At 41.0% G+C, this 23,841-nt stretch overlaps 1 protein-coding gene across 1 annotated transcript in view; it reads left to right on the forward strand.

Annotated features, from left to right (window-relative positions):
* Positions 1-11,151: 11,151 nt before the first annotated feature.
* LOC144272063 (kalirin-like) overlaps positions 11,152-23,841 on the forward strand; it is a 116,968-nt gene continuing 104,278 nt past the window's right edge. The window contains exon 1 of the mRNA XM_077829859.1: positions 11,152-11,340. Coding sequence (XP_077685985.1) covers positions 11,256-11,340 — 85 coding nt within the window. The 5' untranslated portion in view covers positions 11,152-11,255. The remainder of the gene's footprint in view (positions 11,341-23,841) is intronic.

Consider the following 23,841-nt stretch of genomic DNA (forward strand, 5'->3'; position numbering starts at 1 on the left):
AAAAGTTGTCAATTTTAAATACATGCACACCCCTGTATTTCCTTATCAGTGCTTCGTGGTATTCTTTGCAAGTTCTGAGTATAGAATCACTTAGTGATTCTACAGAACCATGTCCCAGTGAAATAATGATCTATTTTCCTGTAGTATTCTACAGTATGTACAATACTTCTTAAATATCATAACGTTTAAAGAAACCAAGGAACAATTGCATAAGTATCACAGTGAAAGTTGGCTCGGTTTCCAATCTGCTAAAAAGTGTGTCATCACACAGAAGCAATAGCAGTGCACTGCCCAACATTTCACATAATAAAGACTGCCCTGACTTTTGCCTTTAATAATGAGATTTGAAAGTCACATCTCTAGGTACTTCTGGTTTTCATACAGGGAATCTAATACTTCATTTGTCTTTCCAGTAATGTTAAGCTGCTTGATACCAAATCACATTCTTATTAAGGCACTTTTCTAAATACAAGGGATTAAGAATTAAACAGCAACACCCAGTGATTTTAATTCCAGGACACTTTTCTGTTCTGGAGATTAGGGAACTGAAATCTTTCAGCTCAAAATATTGATTTATGTAGGTAATAGTACTTTAACCTTATGGGGCTTAGGTTGCTGTAAATTTCAATTTTATTATTTCAAAAGGCACCTGGCCCTGCATATTGTTCATAATGTGTAAGATTCTAAGACATTTTAAGCCAACGTGCAAATTCTGCCTTTAAATATGCACATGTGGCTTCCACTAAAGTCTATGGGAAGTGCGCCCATGCACCAGACTGCAGCATGTAATCCTGAAGGGCAAATCTTCCCTCATACCAGCCTATGCAAAGCCTAGGTTAAAAAAAAAAAAGTTTTGTGCCTCAGTGTATCCTCTCCCTCAGGTTACAGCCACTGGGTTGCAATAGCCTCTTTGGCCACTGTAAAGCTCCTATGTAGCTAAGTACAGCCCAGTGGAGCCATATCTTTACAGTCATCATAGAATACAAGAGTGCAACCTCTCTGCACATTATCCTTACTTTGGAGTCATGCACATTCTGCTTAATTCAAAGCCTTCTGCAGTCTTTACTTGTTTGTTTGAAGATATGGACCACTGCATCTGAAGATACAGAAATATATGTTCTTCTTGCAACCATAGCATCAACTCATCTTGTTGCCTGCCCCCTTTTCTCAAATAGGGTAGGGAGGGTGTAGACACAAGGTGGTTTTTAATATTATAAAAAGGTTATAATTGTATCTTATGTATTTAGTTGTAAACTCTTTGTTTTTTTGCTGTAAGGTATGCATGGACACTGCCTACCCCAACGAGGTTTTGATCACAGAGTGGGGCCCATCAAAGCTACTACAGTACCAGTGATTAATAAGTTACTTGATGACTAATGTTTAATATAATATGAACACAGAAGAAGTGAAAAGTACATGTTGTTAGGTTTACAAGGAAATCTGTTGACTGTGGGAAAAACCAGAAATGTCCCAGGTCTTAGTGTGCTGTACCCTCTGACAGGAGGACAGCAAGTTTGGTTACATAATAGTAACTGGAAGTTTAGGTGTGTGAAATTTCAGATCCAATTAGAGTATGATCCAAATAGCAGAGACTATGGGTGGGATATTTGAAACCCTGGCCTAATAATGCTCCTACTGACTTTAATACAAGGAGAATTGCAATGCTGAACACCTACGGAAATCCCACCTCACATGGTGTATGTGGTGTACATGTATCTACAATCTAGAAATGCTTGCAACTCTTGCCAAACTGTGGAGATTACAATATGCAACAGGACAGAGAAGATGCATGCTGGCAGTACAAAACAGAGGGCTTTTTTCTGTCAGAGGCCATTCTGTGAACTATATAAAATGATCTTGTTTTATATTCTTCCACAGAAGGCCTCCTGTCACTTCTGGCCTTGCTGTTTATTTCCACCATACATTTTAATAACAGCTTTACGTTTTCTTTTACATCACTCTTAAATCAGATACAGCAGATCAGAAAGCTTTGCAGTGATGGCACCTTTACACTATTAAATGTCTCCTGTTAAGAATTCCTCTGCATTTTCTAGCAAAAAAGGAAAGTGGACAAAGGGCCATATCCACACTTGTTAATATAGTGATTTGGCCCCCAAAGTGAAGGGTTTTACAGCATTGATCCTGTACATAGTATTTTAATTTCAGTCCAGCTCCTCTCTAGCAGAAAGCAGAGATTCCCCTCCCACCCCCGAGACACACACAACACGAAGATTTTCAGGTCTAACTAGCATAGTGTATACCATTTACACTTTTTAAAAATATATAGAAGCACAAATGTGTTGGATACTCAGAAAAAAGCAAAAGGTGCCAAACAGCATTTGCCACTTTCTCTAAAGCACCTTAGGTGACCAGAATGGTATTTTCCCAATAAGAAGGAAGGAAGCAGATTACCTGGCAGGGAGCAGTGGCATCAGAAGAGAAATTTATCTTCGATTTTATCATGAAAGTTGAACAAACTCAGAGAGAGAGACTAGCTGATGGTTTTTTTCTGCTACTACTTTTGATGCACTCCCATTTTGTATACACCATTTATTCATCATTGCAAGAGCTAGCTCTATAAATTATGCTACGTTGTTATGGTTGCCAGAATTGAAGAAAAGTTCCACACACATCAGGCCTGGGTGGAAAAGGCCCCTGTTTCCTTTGAAAAAGAATATGTGAAGGACTGATACAAGCTCATAATTTCTCTCCACACCCAAATACTGTAGCAGAGGACCCAAAACTGTCCAAAAGGCAGGTTTTGTACATGCTGTTTGTCCTTCCTTATTTGATGATACTGGCTAGGCAGTAGTACTGCCAAAAAGAACCGGGAGGTCATTCTACATCACAAATTGAATATATGAGCCAACCATGCAATGCAGTTGCAAAAAAGGCAAATCTCACTCTGGAGTGTAACAACAGGAGTGTCATATTTTTCCTCTTTACTCCACACTGGCCTCGGCTGGAATACTTTGCCCAGTTCTGGGCACCACACTTTAGGAAGGACATGGACAAACTCAAGTGAGTCCAGAGGAGAGCAACAAATATAATAAAAGGTTTAGAAAACATAATCTATGAGGAAAAGATTTTAAAAAAGCATGTTTAGTCGTGAGAAAAGAAGATTGAGTTGGGACCTGATAATCATCAAAAATGTGAAGAGCTGTTATAAAGTGGACGGTGACCAGTTTTCTCCATATACTCTAAAGGCAGGAAAGACGTAATGGGCTTAAACTGTAGTAAGGCAGATTTAGGTTAGATTTTAGGAAAAACTTTCTAACTATAAGGATAGTTAAGCTCTGGAATAGGCTTCCAAGGGAGATTGTGGAATCCCCATCACTGGAGGTTTTTAAGAACAGTTCGACTAACAGATGTGTAGGGATGGTTTAGGTCTCCTGAGTCTTGCCTTGGTGCAAGAGGTTGGACTAAACAACCTCTTGAGGTCCCTTCCAGTCCTACATTTCTGTGACTCTGTGTTGCTAGTGGACAGTCATTCCCATAGATCTGCTTTTGATCTCCTTGAGATAAATATTTCTGGAAGCAAATACAAAATCTGCTTTTTCTTTTTTTAAACTGAAGACACGATAATCTTTTATTTTGACAGACCGCTTATTTCAATTAGTATCCATCACCTTATTGGCATGGCTCTCTTGAAGCCAGTTCATGCAGGCCACAAGATAATGTTAGCTATATCTCCAAAATACTGGACTATTGCATACTGGTTTATGTGTATGGGGACACCAGAGAGGAATCACTGCTGCAGCCACATTCAATCATGGTTCATCAGGTGCCGTTGCTGGCTCAGTAGAGACATTCCCTCTGGTTATGCAAGGATGGTCAGACTCAGCGTAGGCATTTGTTGGTGGATACAGCTGTCCCACTGAAGTAGCAACCATCTGAGTGAAATGTTAGCAGGGGAGTTTGCACAGAGGTCAGTAAAGATCTTCTAGAATATTTGAGAAAGAGGGAGAGGCATCACTGCGTGTAGCCCTATTAACTGAAGTGCATTTTACTTCCCAGCTGCACCTAGAGAATAGGAATATGGCTTCTAATGACCATTGCAAATACTTAACAAGCAACAGACCTGTACAGCATGCCCCTGCATCTCTGTGCTTTTTTGCTGTTCTGCCTAAGCTGGTTACAGGGAGAAATTGACCAACTTGATTATGTAGTACTATTATGTACAGATTAGCAAGCATTGTGACTAGAAATCAGATGAACTGGCCAGAGATGGCAGGTTCTTCATGGTTGGATTTGCATTCTGAAGGTGTCAGAGAGCCAAAATCATTATAAAATAAGTGCATAGGTCTGATCCAGACGTCATAGAAGTCAGGGAAAAAAACCCTCAACTACAATGGGTTTGTGATCAGGACCTACCTGCTCAGGATTCCAGTTCAAGCATCGAGGTCTCGTATGTTAAGTACTCTCAAGGAAAGAATAGTTAAAGCAAGGGGTGGACACTGGCCTGGATTAAGGCATAAGTACTATAGGCCCATGCCTAGGGTTTAGCTTCTAGAGACTGCCACCTCATCAGATTTTAAGCTTTAATTTAAAAAAAAAGTTTCTATCCCTCATGGTTGCAAAGAGAAACTTGAAAATGTGACTAAAGTGTGACTGATGCAGTGATGTCTGCCTGAGTTTGTAGGGAGCCTGAAACAGTAGCTCGGAGAGGTGTAAACTGCCCTCTGTATCTCAATGAAGTATTAACACCAAGATCCAATGCTCTTGAGTCCCACCATTCCCCCAGCAGAGGACTGTGTGTGTGCCAGAAGGAATGTAGTGCAGTGGGCCCAGCTAACACATCCATACAGAAAACTGAGGAAATTTAGAAGAGCCGCTTGTTGTCATCCATTCCTCTCCAGGCAAAAGAGGGGAACCCTGCTGCTCTCAAGGGGTGGAAGATGCCCTCCTATTGGTCCCAGTTGGGGGCAGGGCAGGCAGAGGGAGTCCCATTACTTTACCACCTCTTCTCTAGCAAGGGAGGGGGACCGTTCTTCCCTTTCTACTCCAAATAGGGGCTATGCCATAGTTTATCAGATTACATTAATCCAGTCATAAATTGAAGTAATCTCTGAAAGGGGGACTGGTCTAGCCAAACATACGTATATCATGGGTAGTTCAGTTAGAAGTGTGCACTGAGCATACATGTCTTTTTCTTCTTTTTGTTTTAAACTAGTTGATAATGTTCTTCATCCCCACCCCCCCATCACCGCTGTGTTAAGTAGACGGGACAAAAATCTCTCCCTGGAGTTGTGTCAGGAGGGAATCTGACCTTGATTTTATTATTTATGTAATTTTATCTGTTTTTTAAAAATATGAAGTTTGGGCTAACTAGCATGACCAAACTTCAGTTACTTATAAGAATTTGGTTAATTTGATTTCATTTAACGAGCGTTTAGTGCTGTTTAACAGCAGTAGCCAGAGCCAAGAATAATGTACAGGAATTTGCTATGTAAGCAACCACCACACAGTTCTGCCAAGTCACTGTCCTTAAAATATTTCCGCCCTCGCTGCGTTTGGCAGTAAGCACACATGGAATAGTATTTTTTATAAATATTTAGTAGAAGTAAAGCTGACAGTGTTTAATTCATATTTTGTTACCGATCCTCAGACATAAAACAATAAATTTGTTGCCTTTATATGTTGCTTTCATCCCTAGGCCTCAGAGCACATTAGAAGAAACAGAAGTATTATTATCACCATTTTACACACGGAGAAACTGAGGTACTAAAAGGGAAGGTGACTTCCCTGTGGTCACAGAGTAAGTCTGTGGCAGAGCTGGGAACAGAACCTAATTTACCTGATTCCCAGGGTCCTAACCACTAGGTAAGGTAGCCTCCAACCCCAGCTGCCACTCCAGAGCTGTAGGCTGGTGCATTACATATGGTAGCATCATTTTCTGGAGTTCTTAGTGAACCATGTGTGTATACAGTGTGCCGATGCAGACAATAGGTATCACTTATTTAAAGATGTATGATTCAGATTGTAGGTGTGTCAGTCCCATGATATTAGAGAGAGAAATATGTTTTATTGGACCACCTTCTGGTGGGGACAGAGAGACAAGCTTTCGAGCCAAGAGCTTTGTGTAGTTTGAAAGCCTGTCTCTCTCACCAACAGAAGTTGCTCTAATCGAATGATATCAATGCAAGTTACATTATTCAGCTCCCGTGTGTATATATATATATAGAGAGAGAGAGAGAATTTAAGAGACTATTACAAGAGAAATCCGTCCATTGTGTGGCTCACAAGCTAAATATGAGTCAACAGTCTAACACTGTTCGGGAAAAAAAAAGCAGGCATTATTCTGGGATGTATTAATAAGAGTGTTGTAAGTAAGACAGAAGTGATTCTTCCACTGTACCCTACATTGATAAGGCCACAGGTGGAGTACTGTGTCCAGTTCTGGGTGCCACATTTCAGGAAAGATGTAGACAAACTGGAGAAAGTCTAGAGAAGAGCAACAAAAACGATTACAGGTCTAGAAAACGTGTCCGACGAGGAAAGATTGAAAAAAAAATGTGTTTGTTTAGTTTGGAGAAAAGGAGACTGAGGGGGGACATGATGACAGTTATCAAGTACATAAAAAGTTGTTTAAAAAAAAAAAGGCAAAAAATTGTTCTCTTTAACCTCTGAGGACAGGACAGGAAGCAATGGGCTTAAATTCCAATAAGGGAGATTGAGGTTGGATATTAGAAAAAACTTCCTAACGGTCAGGGTGGTAAGGCATTGGAACAAATTGATTAGGGAGGTTGTGGAATCTCTGTCATAGGAAGTTTTAAAAAAACAGGTTAGACAAACACCTGTCAGGAATGGTCTAGTTATTACATACTCCTGCCTTGAGTGCAGGGGACTGGACTAGTTGACCTACTGAGGTCCCTTCCAGTCCTACACATCTAGGATTCTATGATTGTTAGAGAGGGAAAAATCTCTACAGACGACCTAGTCTTCTGTGTGACTAAGGATTCTTCAAGGGCAGTTTCTGATACATATACCCACCACTGAGGCTGAATGCATGAGCAGATTGAACTAATTTTCTCAAGATTCCTGTGATGGGATATAATGGCATCCATACACTCCTTTCTGTAATCCACTGAGCAGCACACTTTCCCTCTGTGTAATTTGGTCTTCATTATGCTCAGGTTTATGTACATTTAACCAATTAAAAGGTACCCAGAAGAAATGCATGACAGTTGCTGTATCATCTCCAGGGATCCTAGAAATCTATTTGCCATGGAAAAATGTGGAATTTTCATTTTTACAGAGAACCTTTAGCTTTTTTTTAATAGGGGCTTGGACCGTCAGCCCTGGTTTGGTTAATAGAGAGCGAGCCGCATAACAGAGGCGGGGAGAAATGGGGTTCTACTGTATATCAATAAAACATTGTGTTCAACTGATACCTCTATACACAGTGTGGCTAGGTAAACTAAAATTCAGCATTTCATTTTAATCGCAGAAAAACACTGATGTTTAGGGTTTATTGGGTTTGTTTGTTTTTTAAAAATCACATCAAACTAGAATCCCTGCTCATCTCTATCACTGTGGAGTTCAGAGCACTGTTAAGGAAGAGTTAATAAATTAACCTTCAGGATGCAGCACACAACTTATCTTTTTATTTTAGCAATTGCTTGACGTTGGACTAAACTTGTGGAGGATGATTTATACAAGTGGGGCTGTAATTATTGCTTTGGGGACAAGACCCCATGCTGCAGTCTCTCACTGACAGAAGGAGTCCTGTCAGCTTCAGAAGGAGCAAGATTGGGATCCTAAAATGACAGCAAAGTGACTGTTGCAGACATCAGCAATTTTGTTTTGATTGGTGCACCAGAAAATGTGCTTTACAGGAACCATGGACTTCAGGTTCATTTTTGTTTTACCTTTGTAATTTATGAATGCTGCAGCTCATAGGGATTATTTCCATATACTGACAAGCACTTCTATACCCTACATATTTAATTTTAAGAAATTCCTCTTTGAAGTTACAGGACCAAATTCAATCACTAGTACAAGTTCCAATGACAAGTTAATGGCAGCTGTGTCCACTTAGTCATAGGATGAACTGATTCTGTAGGGCTCTTCTCTTCTTTCACCTGGAAGGGACAAATAGATATAACATGAATTTGCATTTAATCATGTATTCTTATTTAGTAAATATTTTGCTAAGTGAGATACAATATTATAACTTTAGCCCTCTTAAGAAAATCTCCAGGGCTAATGTCTAGCTTTAATCTTAGCAGTATTGCCAACCCCACATATTCAGAAATCAAGCCCCCACCCCCAAATCACAAGATTTAAAATATATGCAAAATTGGGTTTCTTTTGATTTCCCTTCTGGTTTTTGAGCAGTTAGGTGACATATGAAATCAGGATTTCAAGCTTTCCTCTACAATCATGAGGGATGGAAACATTTTGTTTGTTTGCTTGTTTTAAATGAAAAGCAGAGATTCTCATGTATCCGAAGTCCCAGTTCCTTGAGTCACATAAGGAAAACACCAAATATTGACAAACTCCAACAATAAAGCCACAAGAGCTGGCACTACTCACTTACTAACATATCAATTGGTCTTCAATACACATTTTAAGGGGCTGTTTATCAAGTTAATAGATCAAATCCTGCCCTGATTCCAGTCAATGGCAAAATTGCAATGCATTTCAATAGGTACAGGGTCTCAAGCTGGCTGCTAGGGCCATCAACATAACGGTTAGATTTATTCCCTGTGATACAAGAACTGGACACTAGGGGTCTCTGTGAACTCACCAAAACAGAGACTTTCTGTTTGTCATATAGTCTAACCCTAACAGAAATAGAACTACACGTACAGAGGCATTAGGGATACTGTACCATTACTGTTTGCTGCCTAATACCATCTGCTCATCTATATAACTAAAGCAGTGGCCCTCACAGCCACTTTAAATATAAAATGTTAGTCCCAACATGTTTATTAGGTTCTTCTTAAACCAAGGGTTCTCAACACAGACTGTCTCTCCTTTTAAGAAATGCCTTAGGGCATTTGGCATGAGAGTACTGCATGCTTCAAGAAGAAGTTATTCCCATGTTTATCATCTAGGTAGACAGTGCATTTCTTCAGCCTGAAATACCAACACATCACAGGGAAGTGGAAGCAAGGAGTTAAGACTCACCTTTGTTTCCGCATATCAAAGAGCACTGGGGCACTCAGAGAGGTATGGTTTGCAGAAAGAGGTTTTGCACTTTGAATCAGTTAATAAGTTGCCTATGTTCCAAATGAGGCTGCAGCATAACCAGGATTGCCTGCTCTCTTTAAAGACAAAGGGGTAAGGATAAGAATCTCATTGTGGGCCCTGTTTAGCCCTCCCTGCTTCATTCATTGGCCTCAATTCACTGCATCTGACACAGTGTTAATGCAAATTCTACCCCTCTGCACCAGCAGGAGCATATCAGCCTGGAGGTTCTTTGGCAGGGGAGATCTAACCTGCATAGGATTCAATCCAGCAGATGCACTAAATCAGCCCTGGTATGCTCCCTCCTTGGCCAGCATTGCTCATTGTTGGGGTCATACTAATTAGCGCTGCACGTTCCCTATTACATCAGGGTTTGTGAACACGGCACACCTTGCTGGTGTTGTGACCCTAACCCAAGGTGTCAAAGAGGGCTCTCAGGCACTGGCAAAACGTGAATTATTCACAGCCACTATATAATGAAACAAACATCTGTCCCTTAGTTTAAATCACTAAAGTAATGGCAGTCCTCAGCCATGGTCCAAAACATATAGCATGAAGGAAATGAGAAGCCATAGGCTAACAGGAGAAAGCAAAATGCAGCACCTGTTTGTTCTCCGCTTACTGCTTTCTGATGTATATTACCTCTTAGAAATGTTAACAGGCTCTGTCTCTTTCATAGCAAGAACACAAAAAGTAATTGTAAAAATTATAGACCACTTAAAGGTCACACAGACCATGGGATTGGTAGTCAGACATCCTGTTCCCACCTACCTGCTGTATAAATCCTAAGTATTGTTATAAAAAAATGAAATTCCAAGTGCAAATCATTCACAAAACAAATTTTGCCTCTGAACACTTGGAAAGAAAGAAGCATAACTCAGATCAACATTGTGTCAACTAAAACCTAGTCAATCCTCATTCCTTTTTACCCTAGGGTTTATTTGTCTAACTCTATACTTTTTCTTTCTGTTACACTTGTTTAGCTCAGTAGCAGATATAGCTCCAGTGGAGTTACACATTTTCTTAGGGGTTTTGGTTTGTTTGTTTGTTTCTTGACTACTACTTCACATTCTTCACTGAAGAGGTAACTCACCAGCCCTTGTTAATAGATCACAGGCAACGAGGTTGTCAGGTGCTTTCATTCCACAGCAATCCTAACAGTTTTTGTATTTGGAACACGTTTTAACTGCATCCCAGGCAGATCCACCATTATGCAATCTAGTTTCAGAAATAATGGATTTGGCACCAGTTATCAAGTATTGCAAAAGCAATATGAAATGCCCTATCAAAAGAAAGGAGTTCCAAATTCAGAAAATGTCACAGTTAAAGGCTGGAGAACTGACAGGCTTGAATCTAAGTACAAGCATTACTAGAAGACCTTGCATCAGAAATCTTCTGACTCCTGACAGATATAATCTACTAGAAACATTGATTGCGTAATTAACAGAATTATGAGTCTTCTCCCATAGACTCTCACAGTGAGCATGTGTGTACTGGTAAGAACGATGTTGATCATTAAACAGTGTTTTGTATCTGTAGCCAAAGCCACTTGATTGAAAACTACATTGAAGTAGAAGGGACGTGTGTAGTTTTCTTAGTATATCCAGCTGCTAGAAGAATCCAGTCAAAGCCTCTCCAGAGGTGAACTGCATGCTCTAGTTAATACTTATTTTATTTCTTTATGGGTATGACTGTAATTTGGTTTCTTGATAGAGGAAAGGGTCCTTGTATAATATTTTGGTTCCAAAGTAGCATGCCTGATGATAGGTTCATCCAAGGAGGAGTTTCACCCCTGTGGTGTCTTTATATTGCATAATGTGGTGAGACTACTCTTCTGGGATGGGAATTCAGCCAACAGCTGGGGGTGTGGGTGTAACTCCACCCTCCTCCACTCCCCCTGCTTAAGTAGCTCCTCCCATTTCTAAGGTGGTTTGCTTGCAAGTTAGAGTAGAGGCAATACCTATAGTGTTTAGTGCTGAGTTTAGGTAGTATTACACTTTCCTGGTGGATTTTTTTTATGGGGGTTGGTGACCACTTGCTATGAACAGCACAGAGACAGAATGAAAGGTGGGAGGCACGGTTATTCCAGCAGTTCGTGTTTGGGATGGTTCTTTTCAAAGTGTTGCTGCTGTTTCCCATGCAAAGGTCAGTAGCTACTGAACTGTATTTCTCTTTTGAAATCGATATGAGAGTAACAGCTGAGCTGGAAAAGGGGCACCGGGGAGGACAGCTTCCTGAGCAAGCATTTGATGTTTGTTACTCTGCATAGAATTAGATACTTCAAACTGACTAGGTTAATAACAAATATTTAAGTAGCTTTCATGCTGACTGGAATGGGTAGCAATGTAGTAGCATTCTTTTTTTGTAAAGCTCACTGTAGTTGCTAAAGCTTTTGGAAAGGGGTTATGTGTACTGGATGTAGAAACTATGATTAAAATAATGACGTATTTTTCCACTTGTGTATGGCTCTAATCTGCCTGATTAACCACTATAGTGTCACATCATTGTTGTACATCTTCCTTGTCAGTTTGCCCATCATGGGAGTGATCTTTATAATGTGACAAATGCCTTTAAGATAATAATGCTTTGTGCTGTCAGTAGTGTAGCTGCTCTTAATCAGGAGTTTTAAATAAGTGAACTTCTTATACAAAACAAAAACCACTTAGGGTGTAGTTTTTGCGTAACTTGGCTTTTGCTACAGGTTGACCTCTGAATATAAAACAGGAATTACTTTTCCACAAGGCAGTCTTAAGTACAAAATCCCAAGCATTTACTACTAGCTGCTACTCTTGGGTAAACGAGATTTAAGAATAGATAAATCCCTACTTCAGTGCAGTCAAGACTAAAGTTGTCCTTGCTGTTATCTCTGTTGTTTACAGATGGGGGTGGGAAATATGCGAGTGGCTTTATGGAAAAGTCCTATAGCATTTCAGAGAAAGTAACTTATCAGAAAAAGTAGTTCTTGTAACCATTCAATACATAACTATTTTCCTTCTATAAGCTGACTCAAAAATCTACAGAAAGGATATTCTCTCGAGCTGTATTGGGCGGCTATTTGATGGTTAAATACACTAACCCAAATTACATAGATTTTTAGAGTAACTTTGATAGAAGCCTATTGAAATGCTGTACACCTAGTTCTATGGAACTCTTGCGAAAGGGAGGTGGCTTGGACATAAACAATTCTGTAATTTTAAAATGGCAATGGCTAAGTCTAATTTTATCCTTTTTTCTGTTTTTGCAATACCACACTTGTAGATTCATAAGCTTTTGGCTTTAAAAATAAGAGTGCGCAGAAGGAACCACTCCACACCCCAGACAGTTTTGATGAAAACAAAACCTAATTCATTTGACAGGTTTCAGAGTAACAGCCGTGTTAGTCTGTATTTGCAAAAAGAAAAGGAGTACTTGTGGCACCTTAGAGACTAACCAATTTATTTGAGCATAAGCTCCTGCTGTGGAGAGTGAGTTTGTGTGGGGGGGGGCGGAGGGTGAGAAAACCTGGATTTGTGCTGGAAATGGCCCAACTTGATTATCATACACATTGTAAGGAGAGTGATCACTTTAGATAAGCTATTACCAGCAGGAGAGTGGGGTGGGAGGAGGTATTGTTTCATGGCCTCTGTGTATATAATGTCTTCTGCAGTTTCCATAGTATGCATCCGATGAAGTGAGCTGTAGCTCACAAAAGCTTATGCTTAAATAAATTGGTTAGTCTCTAAGGTGCCACAAGTACTCCTTTTCTTAATTCATTTGAGTTTCCCTGTTTCTCTCCCTGCCACTCCTCCCCCCGCCCAAACTGCTGTGCTGTATGCCTCCGCAGGCCTCTTCAATCTCAGCTGAGCTGTGCATCAGAACAGCTTGTAACAAGGACGTACAGTCCTTAAGCCATAAAAAGTGGCCGTTTCATGCCGAGGTCTGTAAACACAGATACACAAATTGTTTTTAGGAAAGCAACTGGTTTGGGGATATCTTCTGCAGGGAGAAGGCTCTGAATAAATTGCTAGTTAAGCATGTGCTGCAAGACCAGTTCTGTGTGTATTCAAGACTGTAAATGGCACAGTCTGCTGTAGCCCTTAATAATCAGCATGTTATTCAAATACCCCTTGTTTATTCACATCCATAAGGGAAGCTTTTCCTTAGCTTGCCTGTGCTAAAAAATACTCCCAGAAATGCCTCTTACTGAAAGTTATTTCTATGGCTTGCTTTTTGCTTTCCCCCCCTTTTTTTTGAATGGAGGAGCCATTCTCTAGGAGTACAAAGGGAGAGGATACCCTCGGAAGCCACTTTCTATGCTGAAGCCCAGTGTGAGCACTCTTTGTTAGAAGAACCTCAGGCTCAGAAAACTGACTTATAAACCAGGGATATCAGTGGTCTTAATCAGTGTGTGTGTGTGTGAGGGTTCAACTGGGCAGAGTTCAGTGCCGTGACTTTTCAGCTTGTACAATGGGCCCTTCAGTAAGAGCAATGATGATTGATTGGGTTTATTAGTGAGAAACAATGAGTGCTTTCACTATTCCCTAGGTTAGTTTACCAGTGTGGGTCATCCTCCATCTTTGTCCCAAAGGTTCAGGAGAGGTTGATTGCCACAGCTACTTTCTGCAGAGGGGGAAAAAAATGGTTTGTTTGTGTCAATATCTGAAGGCAAATAACCCACCATGCAGGTCACCAAGGAGGGAATGGGCCAAAGTTGAAAGGATACATTTTATCATAGCTGCCAGGAAACACTCTGGACTATAAGGTCAATGAGATAGGAACTCTTTGCCCAATGGCATGCTAAGGCTTTATTATGAGACTCAGCATTTCCTGGGTTTGGATGGGATTGAAATACATTGTGCTCCTCACAGTTGGGCGCAACCAACCTTCCGAGTGGCTGGGGGAGGGGTATGTGCCAGTGCTTCATACTTCAAAACCTGCAGAGCCAACACCTTCTAAAGTATGTAGGCATTACTGACTTTCCCAAAACAAGGTCAAGAGTGATTCGGAAGAGTAAAGACTGCAGGACCGCAGACTCCACAGGGCACTGGAAGCCTTAACTTAGTCCTATCATGCCTTGGGAAACAGGCTTTTACAGAAACAAAGCTGTACTGTATTTCAGTGCTTCCTGTTCCATGGCAGGTTGGCAATAAACGGGCAAAATAAAAACAAGGTGAGGAAAACACTTAAGCTATGTCCTTTTTGAAGAGTTTGGTTCAATGCAGCATTTTGGTGAAGGCTGGAACGGTTCTTGATCGGGTACAAATCAGCTGTCCCTTTTTATATTACATTTTCCAATAATTAAAATAAAGGTAAATGAAGGGGGCTCAAGGACAGACTGACTTACTAAATTCATGCATCATGAATTTGCAATGCATGTGCTTTGCTCAGCTGGTATTGAGCTAGGTTCACAATTCTGCAAAAGCAACAAACCAGAAAAGGAAGCATGTTCAGTTTGCCTTGATTTTTAGCATGATTTAATAGAATGTTGATCTGCAACAACGCAAGAAGACCTATCATCAAACGAGTGAGTGATTCTGGAGCTTCGGATATTGCATTCTTGTCCTTTGCAGGGTTTGACAGTTACCTACTGAACAGAGATGGTGGCAGGATTGTCACCCAAACCAAATTGATTGAACAAGCTATAGGACAAGTCCACTCTGAAAGCACAGTTGGCACTCCCAGAGTTAGCACACATAGCAGGTTCAGAACAGGTTAGTGCTAGCTGACATGGCTTTGCACTTCAAAGTGTTGATCCCTGTTGCTGCTTGTTTTCCTGGGAATGCCACTGGGAGAGGGAAACAGCTGATATTACTCTCTTCTCTGGAATGTTAGCTGACCATATTGGCAATTCTCATTTGCCTATACAATAATGAAAGGTGGGATATTTATTTTTGATAGCGGATTTATTTTCATCTTGCCTTCTCCCTAATAGTGAAGGGAGCATGAGCGGGAAGGAGAGAGATTAATAATAGTCATGGTGCTTTTTCAGGAAAAAAACAAAGGTGGTCGGATGGTGGAAATGCGCTTATGTATGCATTCTACATGCACTTGTTGATGGTGTGGGCACTCCAGACTACCACATCACCATGCTAATGTTAGTAGCACATGTCATTAAGCTTGGAGACAATTCCTTAATGCTGTAACTTGACTTTTGAACATCTAACTTCACTTCTTTGTCATTGCCCAAAGACAGGCTTCATATTTTTAGGGCCATTTCTCTGCCCTTCTTAGGGTAACCAGATAGACAGTGTGGAAAAATTGGGACAGGAGGTGGGGGGGTAACAGGTGCTTATATAAGAAAAAGCCTTGAATATTGGGACTGTCCCTATAAAATCAGGACATCTGGTCACCATAGCCCTTCTCCACTTTGCTTCAATCTCAGATTTGCTGTGGAAAGTGCATAACTATAAAGAGGGCTCATCTATAACATGGATACAGGGCAACTTGACTTCGATTTGTTCTTGCTGCTGCCCTGTAAATGACCTCTCCTGCTTCAGAGGGTGGATCTCTTTACTGGTGACAGATGCCTGATATCTTGTACTTTGGCAACACTTACATAGATTGTCATGCCAGTAAAGTGTCTCCTGAACTGAATCTGAAAAAAATTGGCAAGATTAGTTTGCAGCCCATTGTCAGTGAGAGGTCACGCATCCGTGTTAAGCAAAAGTATTTTGTGCTCTGGAACTTGGAGATGATGCAGATAATTGATCTGGGGGAGTGTGGTTGGGGTGGAGGGGGGAGAGCATAGTGCAGTGTAAAAAGTCTGAGGCTTAATTCTTGTGTGAAATTTTGCTGAGACACGTATGTGGAGCCTTTCGTTTGGAAAAGTTTGGATTTTGTGTAATAGGGTAATTTTGAAAAGAGTTTTGTCAGATGTCTAAAAATACTGCTTGAATTTCAATCTCCTGCAGTCTTTCACAACAGTAGTGTTCATGGTATCTTTTTGGCATGACTTCTGTAAGGTGGACTCCTGATCTAGTCAGCTATGCCCACGTGTACAGAACTAGTGGAGAACAGTCAGGGAAAGTGATCTGGCACTGGGTACCATTTGCAGTTGTGGTCTAACTCAACTCAAGGTGAACTAGACAAGAATTCCTTCTGTGCTCAAGTGAAGTGCAGAGATACTCAGTCTAATATAGGAACATGTTTCATGGCAGAAATATTCAGTCTGATTTGCTTTCATTCATGAAAATGATAGTAAAGAGCAGTAGGCTCGTGCAATTCTTCTGGCCAATTAATTTAATCAGGCAAAGTTTGAGAAACAGTTTTTGCAATGTCATTATGTTTGCACACAAGAGACAGAGTAATAAGACACTTCCTAGCAGTCACTGACTGTAAAAGCAATGTGACACAGGCTTGAATTCTGAATATGATCTTATAAGCAGGAGAGAGAGTCACTGAATTCTCAGTAAGAATCAGTACCATGGGGAAGGAATCTCCTTTATTTAACAAAAATGTGCAAAACGCCCATCAGCTGCATTTTTCTGTCTTGGGTTAGAAGCAGTTGTTTTTCTAATTATGAGTAGTGTACCAGCACCCCCCAGAGTCTGAGCCCTTTTAAAGAGCCTAGAAAATGGGAAAAATAAATGCCAGAAATTTTCTTGATTAGTGGAAAGTCTGGGTAAAAGAGGAGTCTTCCAGTATGTTCTAAATGTGGTCAGGTCAGGCTGTGTTTTTTTTGTTTTTTTTTTTTTTTAAGATGCCTTCCTTCAGAAGCAAACTTCAGAGGTGAAGTTCCACCACTAAGAATGCCCTGGCTCCAGCTCCGTTGAGCTTCAGTCTGGAGCAGAGAGCTGAAATATTGTTGATTGAATGAATGTGATGTGGTAGGCCCTGAGACATAGCCTCTTCCTCTCAGACCCAAGTCATTTGGAGTTTTATGGAAAGCAGCTAGCACCTTGAATTTCACTTGGAGATGAATGTCAGTAATCCAGATCATAGGTATAGTGTACCTGCACCACTCTGCCTCACTTGGAAACCAGGCACCTCCTGTATTTGATGAAGTTGGGTGTCATATGTTAGCCCCAGGTAGGGTGTATTGAGTTCTAATTCTCCTAGCTAACAGGTCATAAAGATATGGATCACTGTAGCAATGTCTGCATCGTAGAAAGAAAGATGGAGAAGTATTTATGGCCACTGATTAAATTTGGAAATCAAGGAGCCCAACTGTGTATGTGGAATTGTGTATACTGCTCCAAACTCTCAGCTAACTAGTCTGTGGTACAAATAAACAGCCTATTGTAAACTTTTGCTCTGAACATTTTTTAAGTTGACACCCTGCTGTAAGGCCGAACTGTGACAGGTTCGGTCACAGAGACCCCCTTGGGACTGTCCCCTGACGTGCTGGAATTACCTCTGAGCCTATTTTCCCTGCCAGCTTGGGACTCCAGAACCCTGTCTTGTTAAGCCAAACACGCTAGCCTGTTGCAACACAGACTTGGGGATCTGAGCCACACTCCCAAAGCTGCAGACTTTTTAACCAAAAACTGCTCAGCAGGTCAGTTATCTCCAGCACCCAGACACCCAGTTCCCAATGAGATCCAAACACCAAATAAATTGCTTACTCTGCATAAAGTTTATACGGGGTAAACCCATAAACACTGATAGGAGGCGGGAGGGATAGCTCAGTGGTTTGAGGATTGGCCTGCTAAACCCAGGGTTGTGAGCTCAATATTTGAGGGGGCCATTTAGGGATCTGGGGCAAAAATTGGGGATTGGCCCTGCTTTGAGCAGGGGGTTGGACTAGATCTCCTGAGGTACCTTCCAACCTTGAGATTCTATGATAGAGAAAGAGAGATGCACAGCTGTCTGCTCCCCCGGGTATTAATCACTTTGGGTTTACTAATAAACAAATCCTACTTGTAATATGTAATAAAATCACTTTTAAGTGGTTTTAAATAATATCAGACAGAACAAAGTAAGTTACCAAGTAAAATAAAGCAAAAACATGCAAATCTAAGCCTAATACACTAAGAAACTGATTACAGATAATATCTTAATCTTAGATGTTTTAATAAGCTTCTTTCACAGACTAGACTCCTTCCCAGTCTGAGTCCAATTCTTTCCCCTGGTACAATCCTTGTTAGTTCCAGCTCAGGTGGTAACTAGGGTTTTTCTCATGACTGCCGCCTCCTTTGTTAGCTTTGGGACAAGGTGGGAATCTTTTGTTTCTCTGGATCGTCTCCCCCCCCCCCCCCCCAATGGAAAATGGTTCTAAATGGTTTAAGATGGATTCTACCATTCTTCCTGGGCTGGCTTACACGAACACAGGAAGGCTTGCAAGTAAACAGAGCCATTTACAATCAATTGTCCTAGTCCATCAAGATTCTAAACAATCATTAATGGCCCACACTTTGCATAATTACAATAGGACCTTAGAGTTTATATTTCTAGCTTCAGGTACAAGAATGATACATGCATACAAATAGGATGAACACTCAGTAGATTATAAGATTTGTAATGATACCTTACAAGAGACCGTTTGCATAAAGCATACTCCAGTTACATCATATTTACACTCATAAGCGTATTTCCATAAAACATTATGGAGTGCAGTGTCACAGGAACTATACAGTAATTGTACCACATGGCTCTTATGGATGACTTAAATAGTTTTCGCTGTTACCCTGTAATGGAAAGTGACCTAATGCAAGACATGGATCTGTTGTGAATGGCTGATGTAAATATCTGAAATCAAGAGCTTGCCCCTTCCCCTTCTTCAGCAGTCATCCTGTGTATATGACTAGTCATGTACTTGTGTGTGACTGCTCTAAACTTTTTATTTCATAAAATAAGAAGCTTAGGTGAATGTTAGACCCTCCCACTTATGTTTATTATATGGAAAACAAAAGCTGAGTGTCGGGGAAGGTTCTTTTATTTTAAGGAGCCTGTCCTTTTCTTCTGTCCTCTCCCCCTTAACCCCCCCCGCCCAAGTCTTTTGCTCTCTTTCCTCTTCCATGTCTTGCATCTCCTTTACCCCGTTTTTTTCATTCTCCTTTTGTTAATCTCAAAAATTCATTGACTCATGCTAAGGAAGATGTGTAGTGTAAGACTAATTAAATAGACTTTCCTTGGCTTCAATTTTAGTGACTCTGATGTATGGTAAAGACTGTTCAGCCAGTCACCTCTTAGATCTTCTCTAAGCTGTCAGAAACATTGTGCCATACTGGAAGATGGAGAAATTGGCATAACCACAAGCGCTGTCAGAGCATTAGTACAAGTTATCTCTTTATTAGATAAAAGGCAAGTTTTCTTAGGAAAACCATTTTTAGAAGATATGAGGGTTATAGGCATTAAAGTCAACTGTAGAGCATTGTTAAGGAAATCAGTACCTTTCTGCTGCATGATAGCAAGGGTATGATCTGCAATAAACTCATTCATATTGGGAAATATTATGGACTTGAACATTCTATTTTCTGTTTAAAACTGAACCATGGTTACAGTACATGAAGCATACTGGAATGTGTGTCCAAAACAGCTTTGTTGAAATCAACATGGAGGTAAAAACAATGGTGAAGATTAAGAATGTCTGACAAGTTTGTCCAGTTTCTTAGTGCTTCCTGAATAGCAAATATGAGGAAACTACTAAATTCTTCAATAGGCTTTCTGGGAAAAACCATTGAATTGCTTACTAGTTGTGACGTTAGAATGTCTATAGACTCAGCAGTACTAGCCTTCTGTCCGTGCAGTTTTTCATTTGTTCAGTCCTTTGTGTTTAAGGGTTCTTGGTGCTCTCACACCAAAGTGGCTTTTTAAATTTTGACCCAGTTCCACTATGGCAGTTGTTTTCAGCCTTTTTTCATTTGCAGACCCCTAAAATATTTCAAATTAGAGGTGCAGACCCCTTTGGAAATCTTAGACTTAGTCTGTGGACTACCAGGTGTCCACAGACCACAGGCTGAAAATCACTGTTCTGTGGTAACAGCCACCTTTCACGGACCCCTTAGACATAGTCTGTAGACACACCCCACCCCACCCCGGTTGAAAACCCCTGCACTAGGGAAACTTCTACATCCCTAATAGAACTTTCTCTTGTCCCTTCAAAGTCACTGCATCCTCACATGCCTAAGGATTGTACCTGGAGTCAAGGCAGGCCATGCCATCCTTTGAGAGACAGTTGCATTTGGGATGTGGCAAAGGGGATGTACAGACAAGACTTTCAGATCTCACATTGTACAAGTATACAGATCAGCCACATGCTATCAAGTCTGAAACTAAATGAGTGGTGTCAAGTATCAGAGGAGTAGCCGTGTTAGTCTGGATCTGTAATAGTGGCAGAGTCATGTGACACCTGATAGACTAAAAGACGTATCGGAGCATAAGCTTTGGTGGGTGAATACCCACTTCGTCAGATGCATGGAGTGGAAATTTCCAGAGGCAGGTATAAATATGCAAGCAAGAATCAGGCTAGGGATAATGAGGTTAGCTTAATCAGGGAGGATGAGGCCCTCTTCTAGTAGTTGAGATGTGAACACCAAGGGAGGAAAAACTGCTTTTGTAGTTGGCTAGCCATTCACAGTCTTTGTTTAATCCTGAGCTGATAGTGTCAAATTTGCAAATGAACTGAAGCTCAAAGAGAAACTGCTGAAGTCTGATCCTGAAGTTTTTTTGCTGCAGGATGGCTGCCTTTTAAATCTGCTATTGTGTGTTCAGGGAGGTTGAAGTGTTCTCCTACAGGTTTTTGTATATTGCCAATCCTAATATCTGATTTGTGTCCATTTATCCTCTTATGGAGGGACTGTTCAGTTTGGCTGATGTACAAAGCAGAGGGGCATTTCTGGCACATGATGGCATATATTACATTGGTGGATGTGCAGGTGAATGAACCGGTGATGGTGTGGCTGATCTGATTAGGTCCTGTGATGGTGTCACTGGTGTAGATGTGGGCAGAGTTGGCATCGAGGTTTGTTGCATGGATTGGTTCCTGAGTTAGTTACTATGGTGTGGTGTGTTGTTGCTGGTGAGAATATGCTTCAGGTTGGTGGTTTGTCTGTGGGCAAGCACTGGCTGGCCTGTCTCCCACGGCCTAAGTGAGGGATCGTTGTCCAGGATGGGTTGTAGATCACTGATGATGCGTTGGGGAGATTTTAGCTGAGGACTGTATGTGATGGCCAGTGGAGTTCTGTTGGTTTCTTTCTTGGGCTTGTCTTGCAGCAGGAGGCTTCTGGGTACATGTCTGGCTCTGTTGATCTGTTTCCTTATTTCCTCATGCGGGTATCGTAGTTTTGAGAATGCTTGGTGAAGATCTTTTTTCAGAGTAGCAGCCGTGTTAGTCTGTGTTTGCAAAAAGAAAGAGTACTTGTGGCACCTTAGAGACTTAGAGATCTTGTAGGTGTTGGCATCTTTCTGAGGGGTTGGAGCAAATGCGGTTGTACCTCAGTGCTTGGCTGTAGACAATGGATCGTGTGGTGTGTCCGGGATGGAAGCTGGAGGTATGAAGGTAGGTATAGTGGTCGGTGGGTTTTCAGTATAGGGTGGTAACGTGACCATCCCTTATTTGCACCATGAGGTCTAGGAAGTGGACCTCCCATGTAGATTGGTCCAGGCTGAGGTTGATGGTGGGGTGGAAGCTGTTGAAATTGTGGCGGAATTCTTTCAGGGTTTCCTTCCCATGGGTCCAGATGATGAAGATATCATCTATGTAGCATAGGTAGAGAAGGGACGTGAGTGGACAACAGCTGAGCAAGTGTTGTTCCAGGTCAGCCATAAAAATGTTGGCATATTGTGGGGCCATGCGGATGCCCATAGCGGTGCCACTGGTCTGGAGGTGTATATTGTCACCAAATTTGAAATAATTGTGTGTGAGGATAAAGTCACAGAGCTCGGCAACCAGTTGTGCTGTGGCATCATTAGGGATACTGTTCCTGACAGCTTGTATTCCATCTGTGTGTGGGATGTTTGTGTAGAGAGCCTCTACGTCCATGGTGGCTAGAATGGTGTTTTCTGGAAGATCACCAATGCATTATAGTCTTCTCAGGAAATCAGTGATGTCACTGAGATAGCTGGGAGTGCTGGTGGTATAGGGTCTGAGTAGAGAGCGGTGCTGATCCTAATTCTTGAGGTTACTGTATTGTTTTCAGCTCTCATAAGTTCAGCTGATTTAAAAGAGAATACATGAATTTTGCTTTCATGCCCGCAAAACTCCCAAACCATCTCTTTCACTTCAAGCACATATGAGAGATCACAAGACTTATCTTGCCACAAGGCTCCGGGTGAAAGACTTGACTCTTAAGGGAAAAACACTTGTGATAAGTACACACTGGCTGAGCACTGATAAAGAGCAGAGTAAACAGGGTGTATTACTTTTCTACAAAGCATTTCAAGACTGGAGAGGAATTGTCCTGAATATTCCAAGTAGGGTTAATGGGGGGAGGAGAGCAATTCTTTCCCAAGTTGTCTTTCCTGATATTCAGTCTAGCACTGATCTTCTAGACTGGGGATGAAGTGGTGGAAGCTCCATTGAGATACTTGTAGACTAGACAAAGCACTTTGAAAACTATATACCATAGGGAATGCTCATAGGAGGAGTGGACTCTTCGGCTAACTGGACAACTTAATACAGTAGATAAGTGTCATTCTCAGTTTCTACTTGGGGGTGGGTACAGATAGATCTTTCAAGCAAAGTCTTGAATATGTTTCTACTCTTAATATGACTCCAACTCAAGTGTTACAAGCACTGAAGAGTGAAATATAAAGTAAACACATAGACGAGGTAGCAGGTGTAAGCAATTAGGAGCCTAGGAAATACACCTAGTCCTGTCATCTCTTCCAAAATGTTTTCAGCCTCTGAGCTTGAGGAAGACCATAGGCTTCACAGGAGAGTTTCATGTCAGTTCCTTTTGCATAATCAGACTATATCATGACAAGTGAACTCTTGCAGAAGAATGCAGCACACAAATGAAACCATCCACCTTCTGAGTCATAGGGAGGTAGTGATTTAAGTCAGTTTGACAGTCTCAAAGAAGGGATCTTGCTAGTTTGGTAGTCAATAGGCATCATATACACTGCAGAAGAATCTGCAGAAGCATTTTTCACATCACAAAATAAGTAGCCCTTAAAGATCCAGTTCACTTGTAGGTGGATACACCAAACTAGTTGTTATCACATAAGAATTACATTGCTACCATTTAAACACTCTTATTATGGTGTAAAGCAGAGAGAAGCAACAACAGCTTGTCAGACATTTTTGTGAAAAACACATTGTAAATAATATTCTGTTCTTTAAAAAGGAGCAGCTTAGTGGGTAAAGAAAAATCCTATCAGATATGATGGAAAATGTCTTCTCTTCTAATTTCTTTCCAATTGGGAAATATTAACTTTTATTTCACACCTGAAAGTAACATGTCCTCTCTGATTTGTCCTGGTTTGTGTGTCACTGTAGTCAGTCATGTCAACCTTATTGTGGGTTTAAAGTAGGTTCAGCTGACTAGCATATCAGCTGTGACTGACAGGGGTCTCAGACAATCAGCAATGTGAGATACATGCCTCTCCCTTGTGAATTGTCCATTTTTGTCCAATTAATTCTTTTTGGATTGCTATAAATTTATCCCCTCTTCCTCCCCTCGATCCCAAAACTCACCATGACTCTCCCCACTGGCTTCAGACCTTTTTGAGGTTAGAGTTCCATTAATTAAAATGATTATCCTGGACTGCTTCATGTGTAATTGA

The sequence above is a fragment of the Eretmochelys imbricata genome, chromosome 11 (assembly GCF_965152235.1).
Source record: "Eretmochelys imbricata isolate rEreImb1 chromosome 11, rEreImb1.hap1, whole genome shotgun sequence".
NCBI classification, from domain to species: domain Eukaryota; kingdom Metazoa; phylum Chordata; order Testudines; family Cheloniidae; genus Eretmochelys; species Eretmochelys imbricata.